The sequence below is a fragment of the Platalea leucorodia genome (assembly GCF_965183815.1).
Source record: "Platalea leucorodia genome assembly, chromosome: 13".
Classification (NCBI taxonomy): Eukaryota; Metazoa; Chordata; class Aves; order Pelecaniformes; family Threskiornithidae; genus Platalea; species Platalea leucorodia.
In genome coordinates this window covers 11,669,968-11,690,343 of record NC_138835.1, presented here as the reverse complement: position 1 = coordinate 11,690,343, position 20,376 = coordinate 11,669,968, and the positions used below count along the sequence as shown (strand labels likewise).

Below are 20,376 nucleotides of genomic sequence, written 5' to 3'. Positions count from 1 at the left end.
AGACACCAAGAGATACCAACACCAATACATTTATACAGGAAAAATGTTTTCTTCTTTAAACAAGGAAGTAAGAATTCCAGCACACGCTCATTTTTATAGCAGCCATAGTTTGGTTTTTTTCCCAGTTGTTTTGCTCCCTAAGAGGTCAACATTTACTGCCGATTGTCATTACAATTACCACAGTATTATACATGTGGTATCTAACATACTGTGCTGACTGCAGAGCTGTGGGCCAGATGCAAAGCTGTTACACCCACAAAAACAAAAGGCATTTTGGGTAGTGCCCTCCAGGTTCACACTGCTGGATGGGGATTTATTCTGGAATGAAGTCAAGATCACAGCTGATTTGAAACTGGTGGATGACAAAGAAATAAAGGAATTAACATTGCCTAGAAAAGAAGTCTTGGTTGGTAGATACCTAGGTTCATAGGCCAGAAGTATCAGTGCACCTACTCTGTAGGCTCTTGAGCACCCAAGATCAAGACCTACCTCACTGAGGACTCGGCTCCAACATGAAAAAACCACTGTGACAGAGAAGCTAGTATCATCAAAGCCCAAGCTGAACTGCTACTCCTGTCCAGCGCTGTATTTCAGAACCTTTTATGCTACTACTTGTCATATGGGCCTAGAACTCTACCACCTACAGGTGATAAAACCAACTCTGCTGACCAGAACGAGACCCAAGAAACTCATCTAACATGGCTGTTACAGTTACGTTATGTCAGCTCTTGACACTGAGACCGCAGGGAAGAGCAGTAAGATGTTTAAACATCTCATCTGCTGGGTTATGTCACACCACCACAGCCTTATCTTCCATGGCACTGCCAATAAAAAGGGAAGAACATTAACTGACTTATTTTCTGGCTAGGTATCTGACCAGTGACAAAGCACTGTTATTGCCATCAAAACTGTGTTGACCACATTTTTCTGCAATTCAGTCTGTGTATGTGTTTGTGGAGATGCCTTACCCTCTTCTCCACGGGGACTTTGTTGTAGTATCGGATGGAGTCTTTTCCGAGGAAGTCGAACTCAACCACGTATTCCTGGCCATCCAGTTCAGGATGCAGCTTGATATGTTCTACTCTCAGAGAGCAGCAGCCCACAGTGTCAGCTGTCTCTCCTTCTTCTTTTTCATTACCAGCTCTCAGGGCAAGCTACATTTATATCAAGACAAGAGAGGTAAGCATTTCAAACCATCCCAGTAATGTAGAGATGCTGTACATTTTCAGACACTGGCCTAGAATCAGCAGTGTCCATAGGAGAAGAGAAAGGGAGAAAATGCGTTTGAGCGGATAAAATCGACACTTATAAAATTCTAATAAAAACACCCTTAAGTTCTCTTTAAACCTGTTTTAAATAACCCTACACTAAAGCCACAAATCTACCAATCTACCAGAATACCTCATTTTCTTTAGGAGAAGTTTAAAGGAAGATGTTTTACCACTCATTAAGTAACTCAAACTGTAAGTTGGTTCTGACTAATGGAAATCCATTTCAAAACGTTTGATATTTTTTAAAAATCAAACTGACTCCCATGTGAACTCAACCTGATACAAAATAATAAAGTTCAGTTGTTCATCTTCTATGATCCTACCTCTTCACTGCACACGAAATAAATACACTTTAAATAGCATATAGGACACTTTGGGTTATATAAATAATCTAAAGGCTAGATTCGGCTCCATAAAAAATGTGTTTTAACAGTTCTGGCTAAAAAAATTTCTAATTTTTGAAGAAAAACCTTCAGTGTTCATATGAAACCACAATTATTCAAATCAAACTTCCCTAGTTTACACCAAACCATTTTGAACAAACCCTGTTAATTTAGTTGGTCAAGACACCACACACTACTAGGGCAACAGCTCTCTGGGAACTGGTTTTAAGTAGCTTTAAATGCATCAATATAACTGCAGTTTTCTTTACACTGTGGCGAAAAAATTAACGTAATTATGAAACCTCACAACTGTGACCTCAAACTAAAGAGTTGACAAACCAGCAGAAATTCCCAGCAGGAAAACTGAAACAGCTGGAGACAAAAGGCCCACACAAACTTCCCAGTAATCCAACTGAGCGATTCTGGAACCAGGCTGTGAATTTTGCCTGAACTAAAACAATGCTGCCTGAAATAGCCATGGTCAGTACAATAGTTTATTGCTCTGGATTCCAGGTAATGGGAAGGAAAAGGAGACGTGAGCCTGCCCACCAGGAAGTCTCAGGATACCTTAGTAACTGGGCTCAATTCTGCCTTAGGAACAGACACACAGCATTCCCAAGTATTCTCAGCAGGACAGGAAAGGTACGAGGAGCGTGCTGGGGAATGAGCCTTACTTTATCAATGAAGTACAGTGCCACGGCTCTCTGCCGTACTTTCATCTCTTTGGATTTCCAGTCTTCTCGATATTGATTTCGGATTTTATCTACGCACTTCTTCAACCTCCGAGCTGTCTCATACTTCTGCCAGTCCTTCTCACCCTGCAGAGAAAGTTGGAATCCAGTCAGCATCAGAAAGCGGGCAAAGGATCAGTTCCAATTTGCATCTCAAGGATTGCCAGTCTGTGTGTGGCAAATGGTCTCACTGTACAAAAGCACTGAGATTTTGCTGCTAAACAGCTCAGCTTCAAACTATGCTGCCACACAGCTGTAAGCAATTCAGATTTCCACGATATTAAATGCTTCCATGGAAGCGACTATAAAGACACAAGAGATACTATGTCTTCCATGCTTCTCAACATATAAATGGTTTCCTCTGCTTTATTCAGATGACACTTATGTTCTTTCAGCTGTGTAATTAAATACCCATAAAACATAAAAGCAACATCAACAGTTCATCATCATTATTATATATTCAAGCCATGGCAAAAAGAGGCCATAAATTCACAAGGAACAGATATTTTTCCCTATACTTGTAGGAAAAATCCCTTGTTTCCAATCCAGGAAAAAAGTCTCTTAAAAAAAAGACTTAATGAGAAGATCTTAAATCCTACCCCTGAAACTGAAGGCTACTTATCTTTCAACAGGTTTATCATTGCTTTGATGGAACTGATCCGTTGACTGGTTATTTGCTCCCACAGCAGGGTTTGTTTTCCTTCAGTCATGAGCTCCTTACCAGCCTTCTCAGCCAGTAGCCTGGCCACATTTTTAATTTTACAATTGACTACTTAGCAACCCATGGTTAGAACTTCATTACATGATCAGGCAGGGTAAGTTAGGACCAAAAGTAGATAAAATATCCACCAGAGCAAGTCTGTTCTTGGATAAATTGCTTCCTTTTAGGTTTACACAGAGTAAAGGATTCCTACTAGGAATGACACAATGATGCTTTTCAATAGACATTTTCCAGATTTCATCTGCTCTCCTGTGCAGCAATTGTATTCTTTCTTTTCAAGGGGAACAGAAGCACAGAAACTTTCCTATGTTTTTCAATCAGTGTAGGATGAAATAGCAAGACAACTTTACTTCCTATCTCTCTCCCAGCCAACAGCTACGTTTGCTTCTTGGAGACATGACCAGTAAGATTTTATTTATTTATTATTTTTTTTTTAAACTAGATCTTTACCTTAATTCTTGAGCTAGGGTTCAACATGATGTATTTGATAGAGCCTTGGATGTTCTCAGTCCATGACACCAGCCAGGTAACCTTGTTATCATGCCGGACCTCCTTCCATTTGTGTCCTGGTGGAGGGGCAGGGATCTTGGAATCCCTGCAGAGAATTACAAAACAGCAAATAAAAACTATTTAAAGAGACTTCCACAGCATCAAAATAGAGAAAGTAATGAATACCGTCACATAAAGATAGCACAGGGGACGAAACTGAGGCAACGTAACTACATATTTCCACAAGCAGGAAATCAAGTGAATCAAAGTGAACAGTCAAAGATCAGAAATTTAACTGCTATCAATATGTATCTGCGGAAGAATTATACTATAGGTGGGAACACGCGTTGCTAGGACCAGCTTTGATTTGTGGACACTGCAATAGTGTGGACACTTATCAGGACAAGACTGAAGAGAAGCCCACCAAACCTTAGCCTTCGACATCAAGGAAGACAAAGTAGGGCAACCTACCTAGAAGAAAATTAATTTCTGGCAATACTAGCAGGAAAGACTGTTCAAGCAGATGTAGGCTGCAGGCACGAGGAAGAAAATATGTTGACAAAGTTCTACATGAAACCCACGATAGCCTTGTTCAGTCTTTGCTTGTATGACTCAGTTTCTTATCCATATAAGAATAAGATAAGCAGCATGCATATTTCTGTATTCTTGAATATCAACCTATATAGGATTTTAAAAAAGAAGCTATCCTATCTAGAAAGCAACGCCAAGGTGTGAAGCATCCAGTGCTCACTTGCTGCAATTAATGATGATGTCTTCTGGCATGATGCGTCTCTTCAACATGCCCATTTTGGGATGGTTCCCACGACCTCTGAAGAGACCTGGGGGTTCGATCTTGAAGTTGGCAATCCTCTCCTTGTGGTTGTCCATCACGCAGTAACCATATTCCTTCAATAGCCGCTCATTCTCCTCTTTGATTTTCTGGAAAAAGCCCAAAGCAAAGATGATACGGTATACCCAGCACCACACACATCTCTAAGTGCCCAGACTTAAAGAATTTTTGTATTTGAGCCATGTTGATGCTGAATATCCAACTCAAAACCAGATCACCATCACGCCAAGTGCTGTATCAACACACAGAGCAGCAGACTGTCCAGAAAAGCATTCATAAATGCAAGCAGCACAAACAAACCGGAAAAGGGGAAAGAATGTGCAAAAACTCTCTTAAAACTTATATTTGAGGGAAACAGATTAGGGCTGGTGAAGACAGCTACAATTTTGCCACAACAGAGGCATTTACCTCTATCAACATACCACAGCTACAAGGGCAGCCCCAGCACAGTACTGCTGCTTTATAATCTATATTCAGCATTTGACATCCACCGGACTTTACATCTTGTTGTTTATGTACAAAAACCTCAGACTTGTGTTTGAACTCAGCATTGGAAAGCAGAGGAATGTCTCCAGTCTGCCGCATGTCAAGCCTGTGTCAGCAAATGCTCTCATAACTAGAACACAGTCTCCTACGTAAAAATGTGCTGAGATTTCACTGCATACTTCTGTGCTTGAACTTTAATTATATGGAAGGAAAAATAGAAACACTGCAGCCCAAAATAAAACATCTGACCCATGGACAGCACTGGTGCACCCACTAAGAAACTAACAGAAAAAGCCACTTCTGTTCCATTGTAATAGCTACCACGGATGGAACTGAGAAGGGCTCACCCCCATGTTTATCAAATGGCAACAGCAATAAGACATGGGCTCTCTATTTTGGTGGGACCCCTCTGACCCCAAAGGCCATACTTCCAAGCTACCAGGCCCCTCACTCAAAGGACAATTACTGTAGTGTTACAAGAGATTAACTGAGAACTTGGGGCAAGTTTCCAACTTCCATTGCAGTAAGTCTCAATCATCTAAAAACTATTTATTTCTCTCCACACAAGCCACTGTAGCCATACTACTGGAAAATAAAGTTCGGTTTTTTTATTCAGAAGACTGCATTGCCTGATATTTAAGATTTGTTCTCTCATTTTATTCACTAATGTCATTGCTGCACCCCTTCCACCACCCCAATTTTGCCCTCCAAACCCAAGGAGCTTCTAAAATGAAAAGCTATCCTTAACTGAGTATCCACTGCTCATTATTGGCCAGGGACCAAGGCTCCCATGGAGGTAGCACCTCTGATTCTCTTTATTTACTTCAGCAGGATCAGGAGCCTTAGCCCTCTCAATACCATTTTAAGTCAGGATGAAGATTCAGCTGTAAACACAGTGCTTTGCCCTACCTGCGCTGCACAGTAAAGATTCCTACAGTTAACATGAAAGTAATAATTTGAAAGCTAGTAAACACTGCTTTATAAATGACAAGGCAGGCAGAGGAATGATTACACAAAGATGTTTACAAGCCAGCTAAGAATCAAGACGTCTCCTAGAATTCCCCCTGGTACCTGTTTCTCCTCCTTGGACATCTGTTTCCTAGCTTCCGTTTGAGCTTTGAAATACTGGCTCATGTGGGTGAAGTCACACTTGCTGAGGTTGGTGATAGTGCTCTTCTCTTCAGAGGTCATTTCCTTGCAGAAAGAAAGGAGTGCCTTAAGTTTTCATACATAGTAAGTTTTCATGCATAGTAGAGCTTACCCTACCCCAGGCAGTTTAAACAGGGAACAATAGACATGCTCTCACAGTAAACCCCCAAGAATCCCCAAATTCTTGCACATGCTCACTCCAGCTAAGGTCAAAGAGAAAAGGACACAAAGCAGAGCACATGGAGTGCTGGCCTTCCAGCAGTCTGATCTCTGTGAGCGCTGGCAAGGCTGCACCACCTCCCAAAGCGCTCTCACACTGAACAGTGGCTGGGACTGTTGAGGAATAGGGAGAAAAATCCAGTAACCCATTCAGGAAAACTGCATCAACTGATCTAAAGGTTTGATCTTATGGCTGATAAGTTCACTGAGGCGAAGTTCTGAGTTTTAGGTCTTTGGAAGGGGTTTTCTTCTAATATAAGGCTGACTCTTCAACAAGGCATGGAACAGTCATATCAGCTATAGCCCATCATGCTATAGCAGGCAAATTTGGCTGGGAGAAGCCTGACTTTGTTGGTGTAGAAAGCTATTTATGATAGGGTCCTTCCTGGTGAAACTACAGGATAAACTGGAAACTTCACAGCTACAATCTGAGGCAGCTTTTAGTTGCCCCAAGCTAACTTTCCTGTGCATGGAACAGTAGCCCCTTTTCACTGCCCAGTGCTGAGGAGACACTGGCCATGCCTGCAGTCATTGCGGCCAGGACTACACGCATACCTTTCTCCAGTCTTTGAAAAAGTTTTTCCTGAAGATCTCCTTTGTAGTGTACTCATGATCAAGCATTTTTGCAAAGAATGTGGCAACTTCTTCTGCTTTGGTGCTCAGCTTCATGACTTTACCTACAAAGAAAGGTTTTCTTTTTAAACAAATGGTAAACAGGAATTGAAGCCAGAAAGAAGACATAGTAACTACCTTAAAGGACACTATTTTTACCACAGAGAAGTTTTTCTTAAAAATGTTACATAGTACAGCAAATTGGATGGACAAAGGAAACAGAGAAGCACAATTGCTTGACTTTCATCATAAACATTTTGAAAAAAGTTTCCTCTGGAATCTAACCATTAAAAAAAAAAAGCAACAGCAATCTGATGAGACAGGTCTGAGAGACGCAGGGCAGGAAGGGGAAAAGGCCTCCTGCAGGAAACCCCATGCTGAGACACCCCAGTGCTGTGTATGCTCCTGGGCAGATACTGCTGTTTGAAGTGGAAGAGGCAAGGGATTTTATTAAATTTCATGTTCCGGCACTCCGACATATGGGAAATACAGTCTCTGTATTCCTCTTCTACCCACAGAGGGACTCCGCTCTGGAACACCCCTTCTAGCCTTTAGCTATTTCTAGCCAGGAAGAGCCCTTCCTATGTATACGCCACAAATAGGCTGGAAAGCGATGCCAAATATTTAACTCCCCTTCATTGCAGGGAAACGTGTCAGGATTCTGCTAATCGTTCACTTTGCTGTGGGAATGCACTCCTGCGTCTCCAAATCAGTCTCAAAAGCCAGTGATTTTTAAAAAAGACTGAGCTTTCAGTGAATGGAGAGGTCACGTTTCAGCTTCTCTGCAAGACTGCAGTACAAAGCGAAATTGCTGCAAGGGAGGACTTTAAAACACAAGGGAAAAGAAGCTGCTGCAACATCGAAGCTGTGGATTCGACATCTAACATTCCTGTCGAGCGTCTCTTTGGTCCAGATTGCATTCCTGACAACACTTGAGGTGCCAGTGATCTCTGTGAAGGATTTTGCATGCAGCTCACATCTCCAGCTAGTTGCAAGAAATATTTAAAGTCCCAATGGGCTGGAAGACAGTCAACACCTGTGGATTTTTTTAATGACCATTTTACTGCACAAAAGTCAATACAAGAAACGCTACTGTTGATTCTATGCTCTTGGAAAAAAACACCACACTTTTGATTTACTACATGTTTTAAAAAGTTGCATCATCTCCAAAATTAAAGCATGAGAGTCAGCTATAAAGCGTTAAGATCTATAAACCCTCGTAAAACAGGACTTAGCAAAAGGTCCTCCCAACGATCCGAGAATATTCCACAATTAAATTAAACCAACGGTAACTCTGCCAATTTTTAAGCTGCAACCTAAAATACAGCATTTGTTTGCTTATAACAGGAAATGGGGGAAGGGAGAGACAGCAAGGGAAACGGTTTTTCCAGGCTGCAAGTCTAGCTTGAAAGAGGCTATCAAGTTAGTAACATGTTATGGGGCTAAAGTGACTGATATTTTTCCCAAATTGCTGAGGGCTCAGTCACCTTTATCTAATCACTTTAGAATATATTTCATTGGACTCAATTTCCTCTTTTTTTACAAAGGTTTGAAAAGGCTTTCAGTGACAGGGCTGGAAAAGAAAAAAAAAAAAAAAAAAAACAAACCTCTGTTTATTCCAGAGCTGTGAATTTTAGTTACCCGACTTAAAACAGACAGCAGCCAGGGAACATAACCAGAAGAGACTGAAACACAACTGCCACCATCTACTCTCCTACTTTGCCCCATCCACAGAAAAACATGCAAGTTCAAGCCACCTCTAGGGTATGAGCAGTAGCTTGTTAACCCACAGTCACTCAAACACATAGACAACCCCTAAAAGATGGTTTTGGCATTTCAGGCTCCTTCACTGAGTCTGGTATTGTAAGCACTAGCAATAGGCCCAGCAGTCATTATGTTAGATGAAAACAGGCAGTCTCACTGCAATGCAATCACTAGGCAAGGGACAGATTCCTCCAGCGAGAGCCTGCAGCCTGGCAGCTGGCTGGCCAGCCACAGCGTGATTATTGGACTCTACAAATCATCCTAGGATAATCTTGAAATTAGACAATGCCTTGTGAGCACAGACAGCGGCTCTCAGCAGCTGCTGTGTAAATCAGACATCTGATTTTTTGCCTAGTTTCTCAAGGAAGACTTATGTGATTGCTTTATTTGCCAGACACCCCTGCCCACCATGTAATTGTTGAGCCTATTGATGAATTTCTGCCATGAGAGAGACAGAGGTTGCAAAAATCCCTGCACTTCCTAGAGGTTTCGTGAAATAGGCAGCTAGATAGAAGAGGAGCTTATTGCTGCCTGCACCAAAGGGCTAGCTACAGTGCAATTTGCCCTCCCCTTCTCTAGACAGCCAGAAACATGTCATACATTCTTCAAGAAAGGAAAACAATTTCCAACTTCGTATGAAGTTCTTATCAAAGCCTAAGAAAGAAGTCTGTAGACATCCCTGATCGCTGTGCTACTTGCTTGCTGATAGCCTTTAATAGGATGCAATATGTTTACTTCACTATTGTTGCTGAAAATGAATGCCACCTATTTCTCAGTATTTAAAAACACTGTGCCATGTCACATGAAAACAGCATGTTGCTCCTGGAAGAGTTCCATGCACAGATGTCCCCTTCACCAAAAATTACATTTTCATCCATTCAAGTGCCTCCCACTTAATTCAATCCTGGGTTAATTTGACCCTTCATTTAACATGATCACAGGACTACAAGGAAACACACGGGTCATCAAGTCTGGTCTCCAGCACGCATCACATCATATAATCCCTTCCACGTGAGCCTCTAACAACCAGTCAGCCCAGCATATTAGACTCCTACATCAATTAGTTCTACCACATACAATGGTTAGCGAGTGGGATCATGACTTACACCACAGGGCTTTGTCCTTGAGGCCAGGGTCATCCCATGCATTCCTAGAAGATCCTAATAATCTGTATCAAAATTCAATTGTCTTTTATTCCACTCATGCCACCAAATGATCATGAATTTCATCACAGATGATGGAAGTTGCAATTCATAAGGTTAAAGAAAAGAGAGCAAGCCTAAAGGTGACCAGTGATGAAGTAGTTACAAATACGTACTCTACTGGTTATACACTGCTACTCTCAGGCATAAGACACTCTCATGCTGTTAAGTAACCTGGGAGATTTACCACCACCATAGCAGAGTGAGAACAAGTTCATCTCCATGTCAACTCAGTTCAGCAGGCTGTTCCTTTACTTCTACAGATCATTCTTCCACTCAGCCATTGAGGAACTTCTTTTAAGCTAACCACTAAACAAAACCACCTCCTCATCTCTTCAGTCCCCGGAAGAACACCACGATACCCTGAGAATGTTTATTTCTCTTCCCAGCAAGTGGAAACACAGATTAACTCACCATCATAATAAAACTTGACATTTTCAGGCAGAGGTTCATATGGTGGAGCAAATACAGGACCTTTGTGCTCTAGGAACTTCCATTTAATGCCTTCAGGGTAGCGCTCTTCTTCCCACCTTCAAGAGAGAAATATGAACCAATATAATTTTAAGCTCCTAATCTTCATTTTATTACTATGTGTGTATAAGAGTATGCTAAAGAAAAATCAGCAAGCAATCATTGCTTTGCCAGGCACAGACCAAGTACAAATGTCACCATTAATTTCCTCCCCCCCTTCTTTCCCCTTTTTTTTCTTTTTTTTTTTTTTTCTTCTTTTTTTAAAAAAACACAACCATGTCCATGAACAGAACACTCTGGGTCACAGGTTATCTGATAAGACCATAGTCCTCACCTCCCATTTGCTGCTCTTTTCACAAAATCACACAGCTGAAAAAGCTTAGAACTTAAGAAAATGAAGAATTCAGTCTTGCAAAGCAGCTAGGATTATGCCAAATTAGAGTCAGCTGTGATCAGCATCAGGTCCAGGATGCCTGCTCAGCAAAGCCAAACAATTGTAGAATATTATGCAGCTGCTTTCAGATGTGGACAAGTATGCCATTAAGGGCAGAGATAAAGAAACAGATGTTCATTTATGACCTAAATGAGAACAAACCTGCTCAGATGAGAAAGACTGAAACCTGCTTTGTCATTTTAAATTCATTCCAATTCTTTGGGTAAGAAAAGCATACTTGAAGAAAAACAGAGTAGCACAGAAAAATTGCAAACTTGCCTTAAAGCACCTCTATACAAATGTTTTGCGAATGATGCATTAGGTATTGCAACACAACAGGGTAGGCACCACCAATCCCACATTCCAACTGAACAAACTCACAGGGTCAGCAATTCATCCACAGAGAAAAGGGGTCCTGCCAGACCAGTATCCTCCCCGCAGTTCCCAGTACTCTGTGCCCAAGCCACTGATTCTGTACTCCTCCCCTCTACACTTCTTTCATGATTACCAGAACATTACTGCTACATGCTGCTGGCATAGGATTCCCTGCTGAGAAAGGCTATTTTACCTTAGTGATTAATCAACTGGAAGACCATTAACCTGTCACAGCACTCAGTCTTTGAATTGCCCAGACAACTTTGTTGAGCAGCCGTGACAATAAAAAAACCAAAAAGTTTAAGCTTCCCTCTAGTGTCAGCCCTCCGGAGCAGTCTCGTTCTGGGTGCAACAGCAGCTGAGAAAAGATGTGCATGTACTGCCTGCATCTCAGGAATCGTGATGCACAAATACACATCACTTCATCCCCAGTGAGGTAACAGGGTTACCGTACAGAAGATAAGCACTGCAGAGAGAAAAGAGCTTCTGCTAGAAGACACCCAAAATGCTTCACTGGTGCCTGTACATCAATAATTTAGGAACAGCAGCAGTTGTATGGGACACAATGCTTTGCTATACTTGGAAAGGCACCATCTTTGACCACAGCACTAGCTGACTTTTTCTCATGAGAAGCACAGTAACATCTTTAACAGCAAAGTGCACATTCCCAGCTATCAGTACAAAACCTGCATGTCAGATTTCAGTCCCTGGCTGGGAAGAAGGCTTGAGTAAACTATGTTAATATAAGAAACTAATATTGACATTTGACGTCTAGATCCCAAATATTTACATTCCTAATGATTGTTTTTTAAATTAATTAGAAGCTAGAAATCTAAATATTTTGTCAAACATAGGCCTAGGTTCTTGCACACAGAAGCTCCTTCTAGCAAAATAAATCTAAACCATTTGCCTCTCCTCCCAGCCAGCGAAAGGCTATCCTCTCTGACAATGAGTATTTTTATTCTGGTAAGAAAATGAGGGAATTCACAGTAGCTACTACTTTACAGGATAGGTTTGTCATTCTTGCTTTTCAGCCGTGGCTTTTTAAGATTTATCACTCTGGTATTTACTTGATGGGAAATTCGGTTCCTCTACCCATTCCTGTTCTTTTATAAAGGACGCATGCAAAAGGAGTACTAGAAAGGTAGAAGTTTAAATAGATAGCTGAAGCACATTGTGCCTTTTGGGAAGGCTACAAGGAAACATGGGATCCATGGGGTGCTTTTGAAGCCCAAAGCTACCAGAAAGTTTGCCACTAAAAGATCACAAACCATTCCCACCTCCACCTTCCTAAACCTCGTACATAAACGTTACGACAAAAGGTAAAAGTGAGCCTCCTGAGGTTAGCCAATTTTTCATCCTCATTTGGTTTTAAACAAACAAACAAACAACCCAAACCAAAACAAAACCAACAAAAAAGCCAACCAAACAAACAAACAAAAAAAAGCACTACAGCAACACTGCCCAAGGTAGCTCCTGGTCCTAAAGCAATGTTCTACACATGATTTTGTGGGAGCAAGGAGAATGCTGCCTATTAGGAAAGCTGCCTTACTGATTTCAGCAGAAACTGTGCTAATCAGTCATACAGGTTCTTTGATTAAATCCCATATCAAACCTGTCTAAGAATGCCAGGGTGTCTCAGGAAGGTAGAGCTGGGGAGGGTTTTTCAAGTGGAATGCAAATAGAGAAGATTATACACAGAATATACCTCAGGGATATGTTATTTCAAGGAAATGAACTTGCTATAACACAAGGTGGGAGAAGTGCTCATAAGACATACTTCTGGATCACATATTCTTCACAGGCAGCAGGGTGTGAAAATGACCTCTAAAAGAGCTCCACATGGTGATGAATGAGGCCAATGCCTTGGGAACGTCTAGCATCGAGTATTCACGTAAGTGACGACGAAAATGCTCAAGGCAGCAAGCACTTGAGGAAGCAGCCAGAAAAAGATATCAGACATTCAGAAAATTGACTCAGATGGAACACAAAATGCCCTTAAAAGACACAATTGAAGTGCAGATGAAACCCTGTCCAGCAAAGACACGCTATACAAAGCTGCAGATGGACGACAGAACATCAGCAGAAGGATGCAGTTACCTACTGCCAAATTTTGCAAAACATGCTTTCAAAGGCAGTTTTCCTCAGCAGTAAGCACAAATCGCAGAGCTTAACACAGCTATCTAGGACTGTGCTGCCAAGGCAGGTGAGGGGAGAACAGTATGGCTTTCCAGTCAAGGTTTGCTGTTGAAGGATACAGACTACAATAAAAGGGAGCTGTGATAACAGAATATTTAGATAACAATATTTAGACAGAACCAGCAAGGGCAGCTGAGACAAAGCCAAAAAGACAACAGATAGTTAACGCTTAAAGAGACCTTCTGTAGCTTCCTATTGCTTCATGTCCCTGTAGTTTGTTACTGTTAAAGCACATAAAAAATATGCTGTCAAAGGGACTGAGAACAACAGTAGATTGCTCGGGGGGGGGGGGTGGGGGTGGGGGTGGAGATCAGGATAGTTTTGGGGAGGGGTGCGAAAACCAAATTTCTAAGAGTTTACAAGTATGGAAAAAAATATGCAAGTGCTGATGTTCTGAGGAAGCTGTGACAATCAAAGAGAAATATGCAAAGACTATAAACACTATAGAAGAATTTTTCTTTTTAAAGGTGAATCAATAAGAGTGACAATAAACAGGTGAAAGACTGAACCTGAAAGGATTGAAGAAGATTGCAAAGGCATTCCCCAACACTACAGATCTATTAAAAACCGCCAAATGATCTGAGAAAAGAAAACACTTGGAAACATCATCCCCAAAAGGTCATAAAAATACATTGCAGGAGATTACAGGAGTGCAGAAAACACACATGCTTTTGAAAACTAGATATGCATTACACTGAGGGAAGTACTAAGGCCCAAACTTCAAAACACACAATAGCTCCTCAAATCTAGCAATAACAATAGCTTAAATTACTGTGGATCGTTAAAAAAAATCCAGCCTGTTTCTTACAGAGAGCACCACTGGTGCAGCACAGGCCTGTCTTCCAAATGAAGCACGAAGTTCAGATTTATTTAAAAAAAAAGTTCTAAAAAAATTTAAGAGTGAGTGAAAACACAACTTCCGTTGCTCCGTGATGTTACTTTAGGATCCTGGGCAAGACAAAAGTGCTTCCCGTTCAAAACGTATTTTCAAAATTCATTTTCCAAACAGCCCAAGCTTAACCGGTCACTTCACCAACTTTCATTTTTGTGCCAGGGGCAGGAGCAGGTTTGAAAGGCACACAGTTGACATCCAGCTAGAATAAAAAGGTGGACACCTACTCATGTTGTACCCTCTATATAACACAGATAAGATCTACTAGAATACTAGTTAATACCTCGGCATATTTATATATTCCTGCTGATACCCCCAAGCCTAGAAGTTTTCATATTGCTCTGAAAAGTGTCAGCAAGGAGCAGGTTCTGGGCATAAGAATACTGGTACCTGATCATCATAGGTAGCCTCTACATTCTTTAGATAGGGGGGAAAAGGGAAAAAAAAAAAAAAACAACACAAAAAACTTCTTTCTTGTTTTAGGTATACCAAAAAAAGTATTTCACTTCTACTTCAGAGGATGAACATAGTGAATGAGATATTTGTTTAGAGCTTACCAGAAAGTAAGCCAATTATTCAGAACAAATCCTCATGAATCAATGACAGAGAAAGCCAGATGTGCTTACTCGGTCAGCATGGGAGGTAACAGGGAAAGCCCAGGTGCAGAGGGCAGCCTACATCACTGATATATAGTTACCATTTCCATTTTTGCTCCTCCTCTTTTTTCGGCTTCTTTCTCTTGTCCGCTTCAGGGACTTTCTTGTCTTTGCTCTTAGCTTTCTTTGCTTTGCTGTCCTGCAAAACGAGTAAGAATCTGTCAGCACAAGCTATTGTATTTCCCCCCTCCCTGAAAAGATGTTTTAAAACTAAAAGACTGTCGCTTGGGGTATAAAAGTTTGACCACAAACAACTGAATTCCTGTGGTCTCACTACATAAATGCGCTCTTAGATCATCCTATTAAGTCAAAGTCTGCTGACAGTCCCACTTATGTTTTAAGTCAAATTCTTTTACTTTACACTTGGGACATGCTAAATGCCCACACAGCCAGTTATTCTGCCTCACCTGATAAGCGGCAAGTCTGGGCCATAGCAACATGATTGCTTGGTTACAGAAACACCCTCCTTGGCCTGCACTAGTGTTATCTAGTCTGGCAAATGCTACAGAGCACACCACTGTGAGGTGGCTTCTGGGAACATACTGGTGTATGCTCACTACAGAGACACTTTTGTTGAAGGGAAGAATGAACCATGTTGCCACGAGGTGCTTGCAACATGTGTCTCAGAAGGGTAACTTTGCTAGATGCGGAGCGTAGTTCATTAGTCTCCAATTACGGCTAACCTCTCTTTGCCAAGTCCCTCTCCAAACAAATTTCCACCCTAAGCTCCATCTAAAAGCTGTAAGTGTCTTTCTAGCAGCTAACCTCGGTTTCCTCTCCTCTGCTCCTGGACTGTGCTACATCATCTGTGCAATTACCAGATGTTGTTAGTGAGGCTCCTCTACCCTCTGTGAGCTACTTAACAGAAGGACTGTGAATTGCCTGGAACAGGCTGGAAGTTCACATCCTGGAGGCATCTTCTCCATCCGTTGTTTTAAGAGTAGGAGAGAAAGTTTTCCTGACTTTTTATACATTATGGCTCAGATAAGTTAACCTGCACCATAGGTTAATCTACCACATGCAGCTTTGTCCCAGACTGGCCCCTGCCTTCTCACCCTTGAATCAGATTCCTCCTGCTCTACATAATTCAACACCAAATTGTCAGCTTTGCTGTTCTTGATCATAGAAATAAACTTGTCTTTCACATTACCTCTTCTTCCTCTTGTTTCCTTTTCTTTGCTTTCTTGATGTCTTCTGTTTTGATTTTCTTGGGTTTGTACTCAGCACTGTAAGAACAAAAAGACTAGCTGATGAAAATAATCAATTTTCCAGTACAAAAAATAAAGAGAAGTCATACTTACACAAAGTTTGGGTGCACAAGTTCACACTATTTCTGGCATGTTTAATTTCTAAAGAATATAATTTTATGCCCCACTCTCAGAAAACTGAATAATCCCTATCCAGCAAAACAGCCTACAAAACCCTAAAACCCATAAGCTGTTACTGTTTAAATATCTCTCCACAAGTTTCAGACTGCTGAAGCAAAAGTCTTCCTTGTTGAAGAATCGATTCAAAAGCGTGAGTAGCTGCCCAGTGATTACATGGGATGGAATAAACGGCCAAAAGCTTAGTGGCATGTTCTACCCTTTCCAGTCCTCAGTCTGGGGTTTGCCCACAAGACTCACTTTTTTTATCTCCCACTAGTTCAAACAGTAACAAAAGTGACTACTGGCAAATTCTTAATCTTTCCATTGCAGACATAAGATGGGAGGTCACAAAACCAGAAGACAGCAAATGATTACACAAAAGATGTCACACCTACCTCTCTTCGAAACTGAGAAATACCCCATAGGAACAGAATGCCACTATGGTTAAACCCTTCCAATCCTGTAACTCCAGACTGCTCATAAGGTCACCCTATCTAAAGAGCTGGATGCATAGATGGTGACAGATCACAGTGTGATCTAACTGGGCTTTTATTTTACTGGTTAGGCTACTATATCGGGCAAACATCATGTGTACTTTTCTTTTGATTTAGAATCAAAAATCCTCAGCACAACCCACGACATATTTAGACTCCAGGCAAATCATGCCAAGTGGTGCAGGCAAACTTCTCCCCCACCCCCAAAGAGGCTGACAATGCATTTTCCTCCTCTTGTGCAGTCACTTCCTCACCCAACAGAAACCACTGCAGCCACGTAGCTAGCATAAATACCTCACTTGCTCAGATTTATGTTTTACAGTCTTTATCAGTGTATTTTCTCTACCTACCTTCTGGGTTTTTTTCTTTTTTATCTACTAGCACTGCAACATTTTGCAGCAGCAGGTAATGGTATTTTGCCTTGGACACCACAAATACTATCCTCGCCCTGCTCAGGTACAGCACAAGGAGTCTGGTCTGCAGTCACCCATCTGAACAAGTTTGTGGTGACAACCTGAAATCCCACCTGCTCCCTATGTTATCTTTTTAAAACTAAAGGCAAACATCCAAGTCATCAGCACCCACGCCACTTACTCATCATCTTCTCGAGGTCTCTTCAGGGGTTTGGAGTCCTCTTTAGGTGATGCATAAAACCCATCATCATCTGGTTCATCTTTAATACGTGGTGGACTACGAAAGAAGCAAAGAAAGGTGGTTCAAACTTCAAAGAAGTTTCTTGGAAACTAGCGACAACTCAGTTTTCAGAAATTGTCATCTGCAAAATGGGCATGTCTTCCAGTCTTGGAATGTGTTGTCATCTTAAGAGCCCAAAGACCTGAGGTGTGTCATTCTCGAATATCCACAGACAGCACAAGGAGAGAGTCTTTCAGCGTCTACGTATTTACCATTTCTCAAGCAATATCAAGATCAATTTCAACTCCTTAGATTCTACTGTGTTTCTTTGAGGTTTTGAGTAAAAACAACTGCAGCTTCCAGCATTTTCAAATATACTTAAAACAAAACTGAAATGTACGCATGTGTGCAGTCAAATAGCAGACATTATTTAGTTTCAACTCAATATCCTTATTGAGCCTGATAAGAAAGAAAAAGATTATCAACTAAACAAAGATGCAAAAGCTATTCCCCTGAATCTTTTGCCAACTAAATATTGAGGCATGTGAAAACCAGAAAAGGAAATGAAGATTTGGCAAAGTTAAACTGATCAGTCCCTTTGCTTGCTTCCCGCAGTTTGGACAGTGAAATCTTCTCCCTTTCAACTGACCGCAAATATTAAATTAGGCTCAACATTTTCAGCCATAGTGTCCCAAGACACCACTAATAAGGGGGGGTGGGGGGGGGGGGTGGGGGGGTGGGAAGAGTATGAGTGCAAGAGAGACCATCCCTTTAAACAAACTCATTATTTCTAGATTTCAGAGAAGCATTTCACTTATCTTCATAAAGAAAAAGATGTCTCAATAAGTCCAAAATTACTTTTTGAAGCGCTTAGTACTGCTCCGCTCAGGTAGAAAATGTAACAGTGCCATCTTGGGCTTTCCTCTTCATATTCAGTCAGCAATTTTTATATCAAATTGACTCAGTTTCCAAGTCAACATGCGGATTTTGCAATTGCATGGAGTGGGAGAAAAAAAAAAAGCAGCATTCTGCTTTGTAGATCACAGTCAGCAAGAGACATTACAGAGTCTTATTTTAGCTGGTAATATGTCCATGAAGCAGAACAAGGTAGTTTGCTCTTTCATAGCCATAAAGCCGCTGCAGTGCGGGCAGATGCAACCCAGGGGAAACAGATACGTGCTGCCATAAGAAGCCATTTCTGTGGCATTGCCTGTGATTAACTAAGACACAAGTCTGTGGCATGTAGACAGTTGCAAAACTTCTATGGAAAAAGAGGTATTTGTCCCATTTAATTTATTCTCCCTTCCAGGCAGAAATGTAGAACTACTGTTTATTAAGTTGATAGGAATTTTATCTAATCTATTTTAACATTGAAATATTTCGCAACATTTTGTAATAGTAGGAAATAAAGTGTAATTATATTAAAAGAAAGGAGCTGTATGACCAAGCTGAACCCTGACTTGCATTGTTTCCAAGACTGTAACATTGCTCATCATACCAAGTCTTAGGGAAGAAAATCAAAACCATCTGAGTAAGGACATTTTTCTCTTGTGAACTTGCAAAAGAACATTTCAGCAGGAAAAAAAGAAAATAATTACTTTACTCTTAGCCAGCTTTTGGCCCTGAAGAAAGCACAATTGTGATGGCTCCTCCAAGCTTTCCTCAAACACAAATAAATGCTCTTGGACCTAAAGAGAACCCAGTTACCTTGATATGAGAACACCCAATGTCTCTGGTGAGATTAGCATATGCTACTTCTGCTGAATAGTAGAGGCTAGAAACAGTTATTAACTATCTCCTACACCACAGAACACCTAAATGTCATTGCTTTCTATTTCCAGAGCATCCCCAAAAGGGCCTGGAGAGGGCGCCTCTTCCCTGTGCCAAGCGTAACTACTTAGTTTGCATTTTTAAATAGGAGTCAGAAAATGAAACAGATGGAAAGACTCATATCAAGAGGGCACATTCAAGATACGCAAAGAATAACTACCAGGCATGGACTAGACAGGGGTCTTCTCCCAACCTCTCTGCATCCACAGAACATGGTGAGACTGGAAGGATTTTGTCGTGGTTTTGGGGGTTTTTGTTTGTTTTTGTTGATTTTTAAAGTGGATTCATAAAACTGGACACAGGATTGAAACCTTTTCCTGACTAACAGATATGAACACATGCATCCACCATACCACAGACCTGCAATAAGTCAGTTGACTGGATTTACCACCTTAAAAATAACCAATTGTTAGATTTAAACAAGTCACAAGAGATCTTAGTCGACTATTAAGAAAAAGTACTCTTCTATCAATTGCTCACTTCAGGTTTTTAATAAGACTACTTAGTGATGACTGATACAACGCCTAAGTCCAGGAGGCTCTATTATTAGCAGGAATTTAGTAGAGTAGGACATCTAGGCATTTTCTGAAGGTACTTCCGATTTTACACAAGCACCCTCCTTACTCGCCACTCCTCTGCAAAGGCTTTAGGCTGTAGTCACTTACAGAAGAGACACTCAGAGGCAATCTGGACTGTATTTACAAGGCCCCCTCTCCAGAAGACTGCCTGCAGGGTTCAAGTACCAATTTTACAACAGAGATTCTTTCAACTCCAGCTACCAATATTTCCATAGTTCAATCTGTCCTCAGCAGAATTCAACTATTTAATACTTGGACAAACCCAGCATGCGCAGGCAGATACCAGGTATTCAACAGTTCCCATCTCCAGTTACTAGGTAAGCTGATCAATTACCAATTCCCATAATTGAGAAGAATATACTGTCTGAAGGGGTAAAAGCATTCCAATTTTTTCCTCAAGACCAAGTGAGAGGAGTCAAACACGGAGCACCTAAGAAAAGTCAAACTGCTACTTTTTTTAGATCATAGACCTGATTTCTTACCTGGAGAAACCATTTTCCTTTTCCTTCTTTATTTTTATATCACCAGATGATTTCATCTGAAAAACATTAAAAGTAGGAGCTGATTAGCA

At 41.1% G+C, this 20,376-nt stretch overlaps 1 protein-coding gene across 2 annotated transcripts in view; it reads right to left on the bottom strand.

Moving 5' to 3' along the window:
* TOP1 (DNA topoisomerase I) overlaps positions 1-20,376 on the bottom strand; it is a 69,451-nt gene that overhangs the window by 6,267 nt on the left and 42,808 nt on the right. For both annotated transcript variants that reach the window (XM_082325752.1, XM_082325753.1), the window contains exons 5-15: positions 20,288-20,343; positions 17,359-17,454; positions 16,054-16,129; positions 14,945-15,042; positions 10,292-10,407; positions 6,855-6,976; positions 6,003-6,125; positions 4,347-4,534; positions 3,557-3,701; positions 2,329-2,472; positions 969-1,154 (exon numbers count right to left, since the gene is read on the bottom strand). In XM_082325752.1, coding sequence (XP_082181878.1) covers positions 969-1,154; positions 2,329-2,472; positions 3,557-3,701; positions 4,347-4,534; positions 6,003-6,125; positions 6,855-6,976; positions 10,292-10,407; positions 14,945-15,042; positions 16,054-16,129; positions 17,359-17,454; positions 20,288-20,343 — 1,350 coding nt within the window. The remainder of the gene's footprint in view (positions 1-968; positions 1,155-2,328; positions 2,473-3,556; positions 3,702-4,346; positions 4,535-6,002; positions 6,126-6,854; positions 6,977-10,291; positions 10,408-14,944; positions 15,043-16,053; positions 16,130-17,358; positions 17,455-20,287; positions 20,344-20,376) is intronic.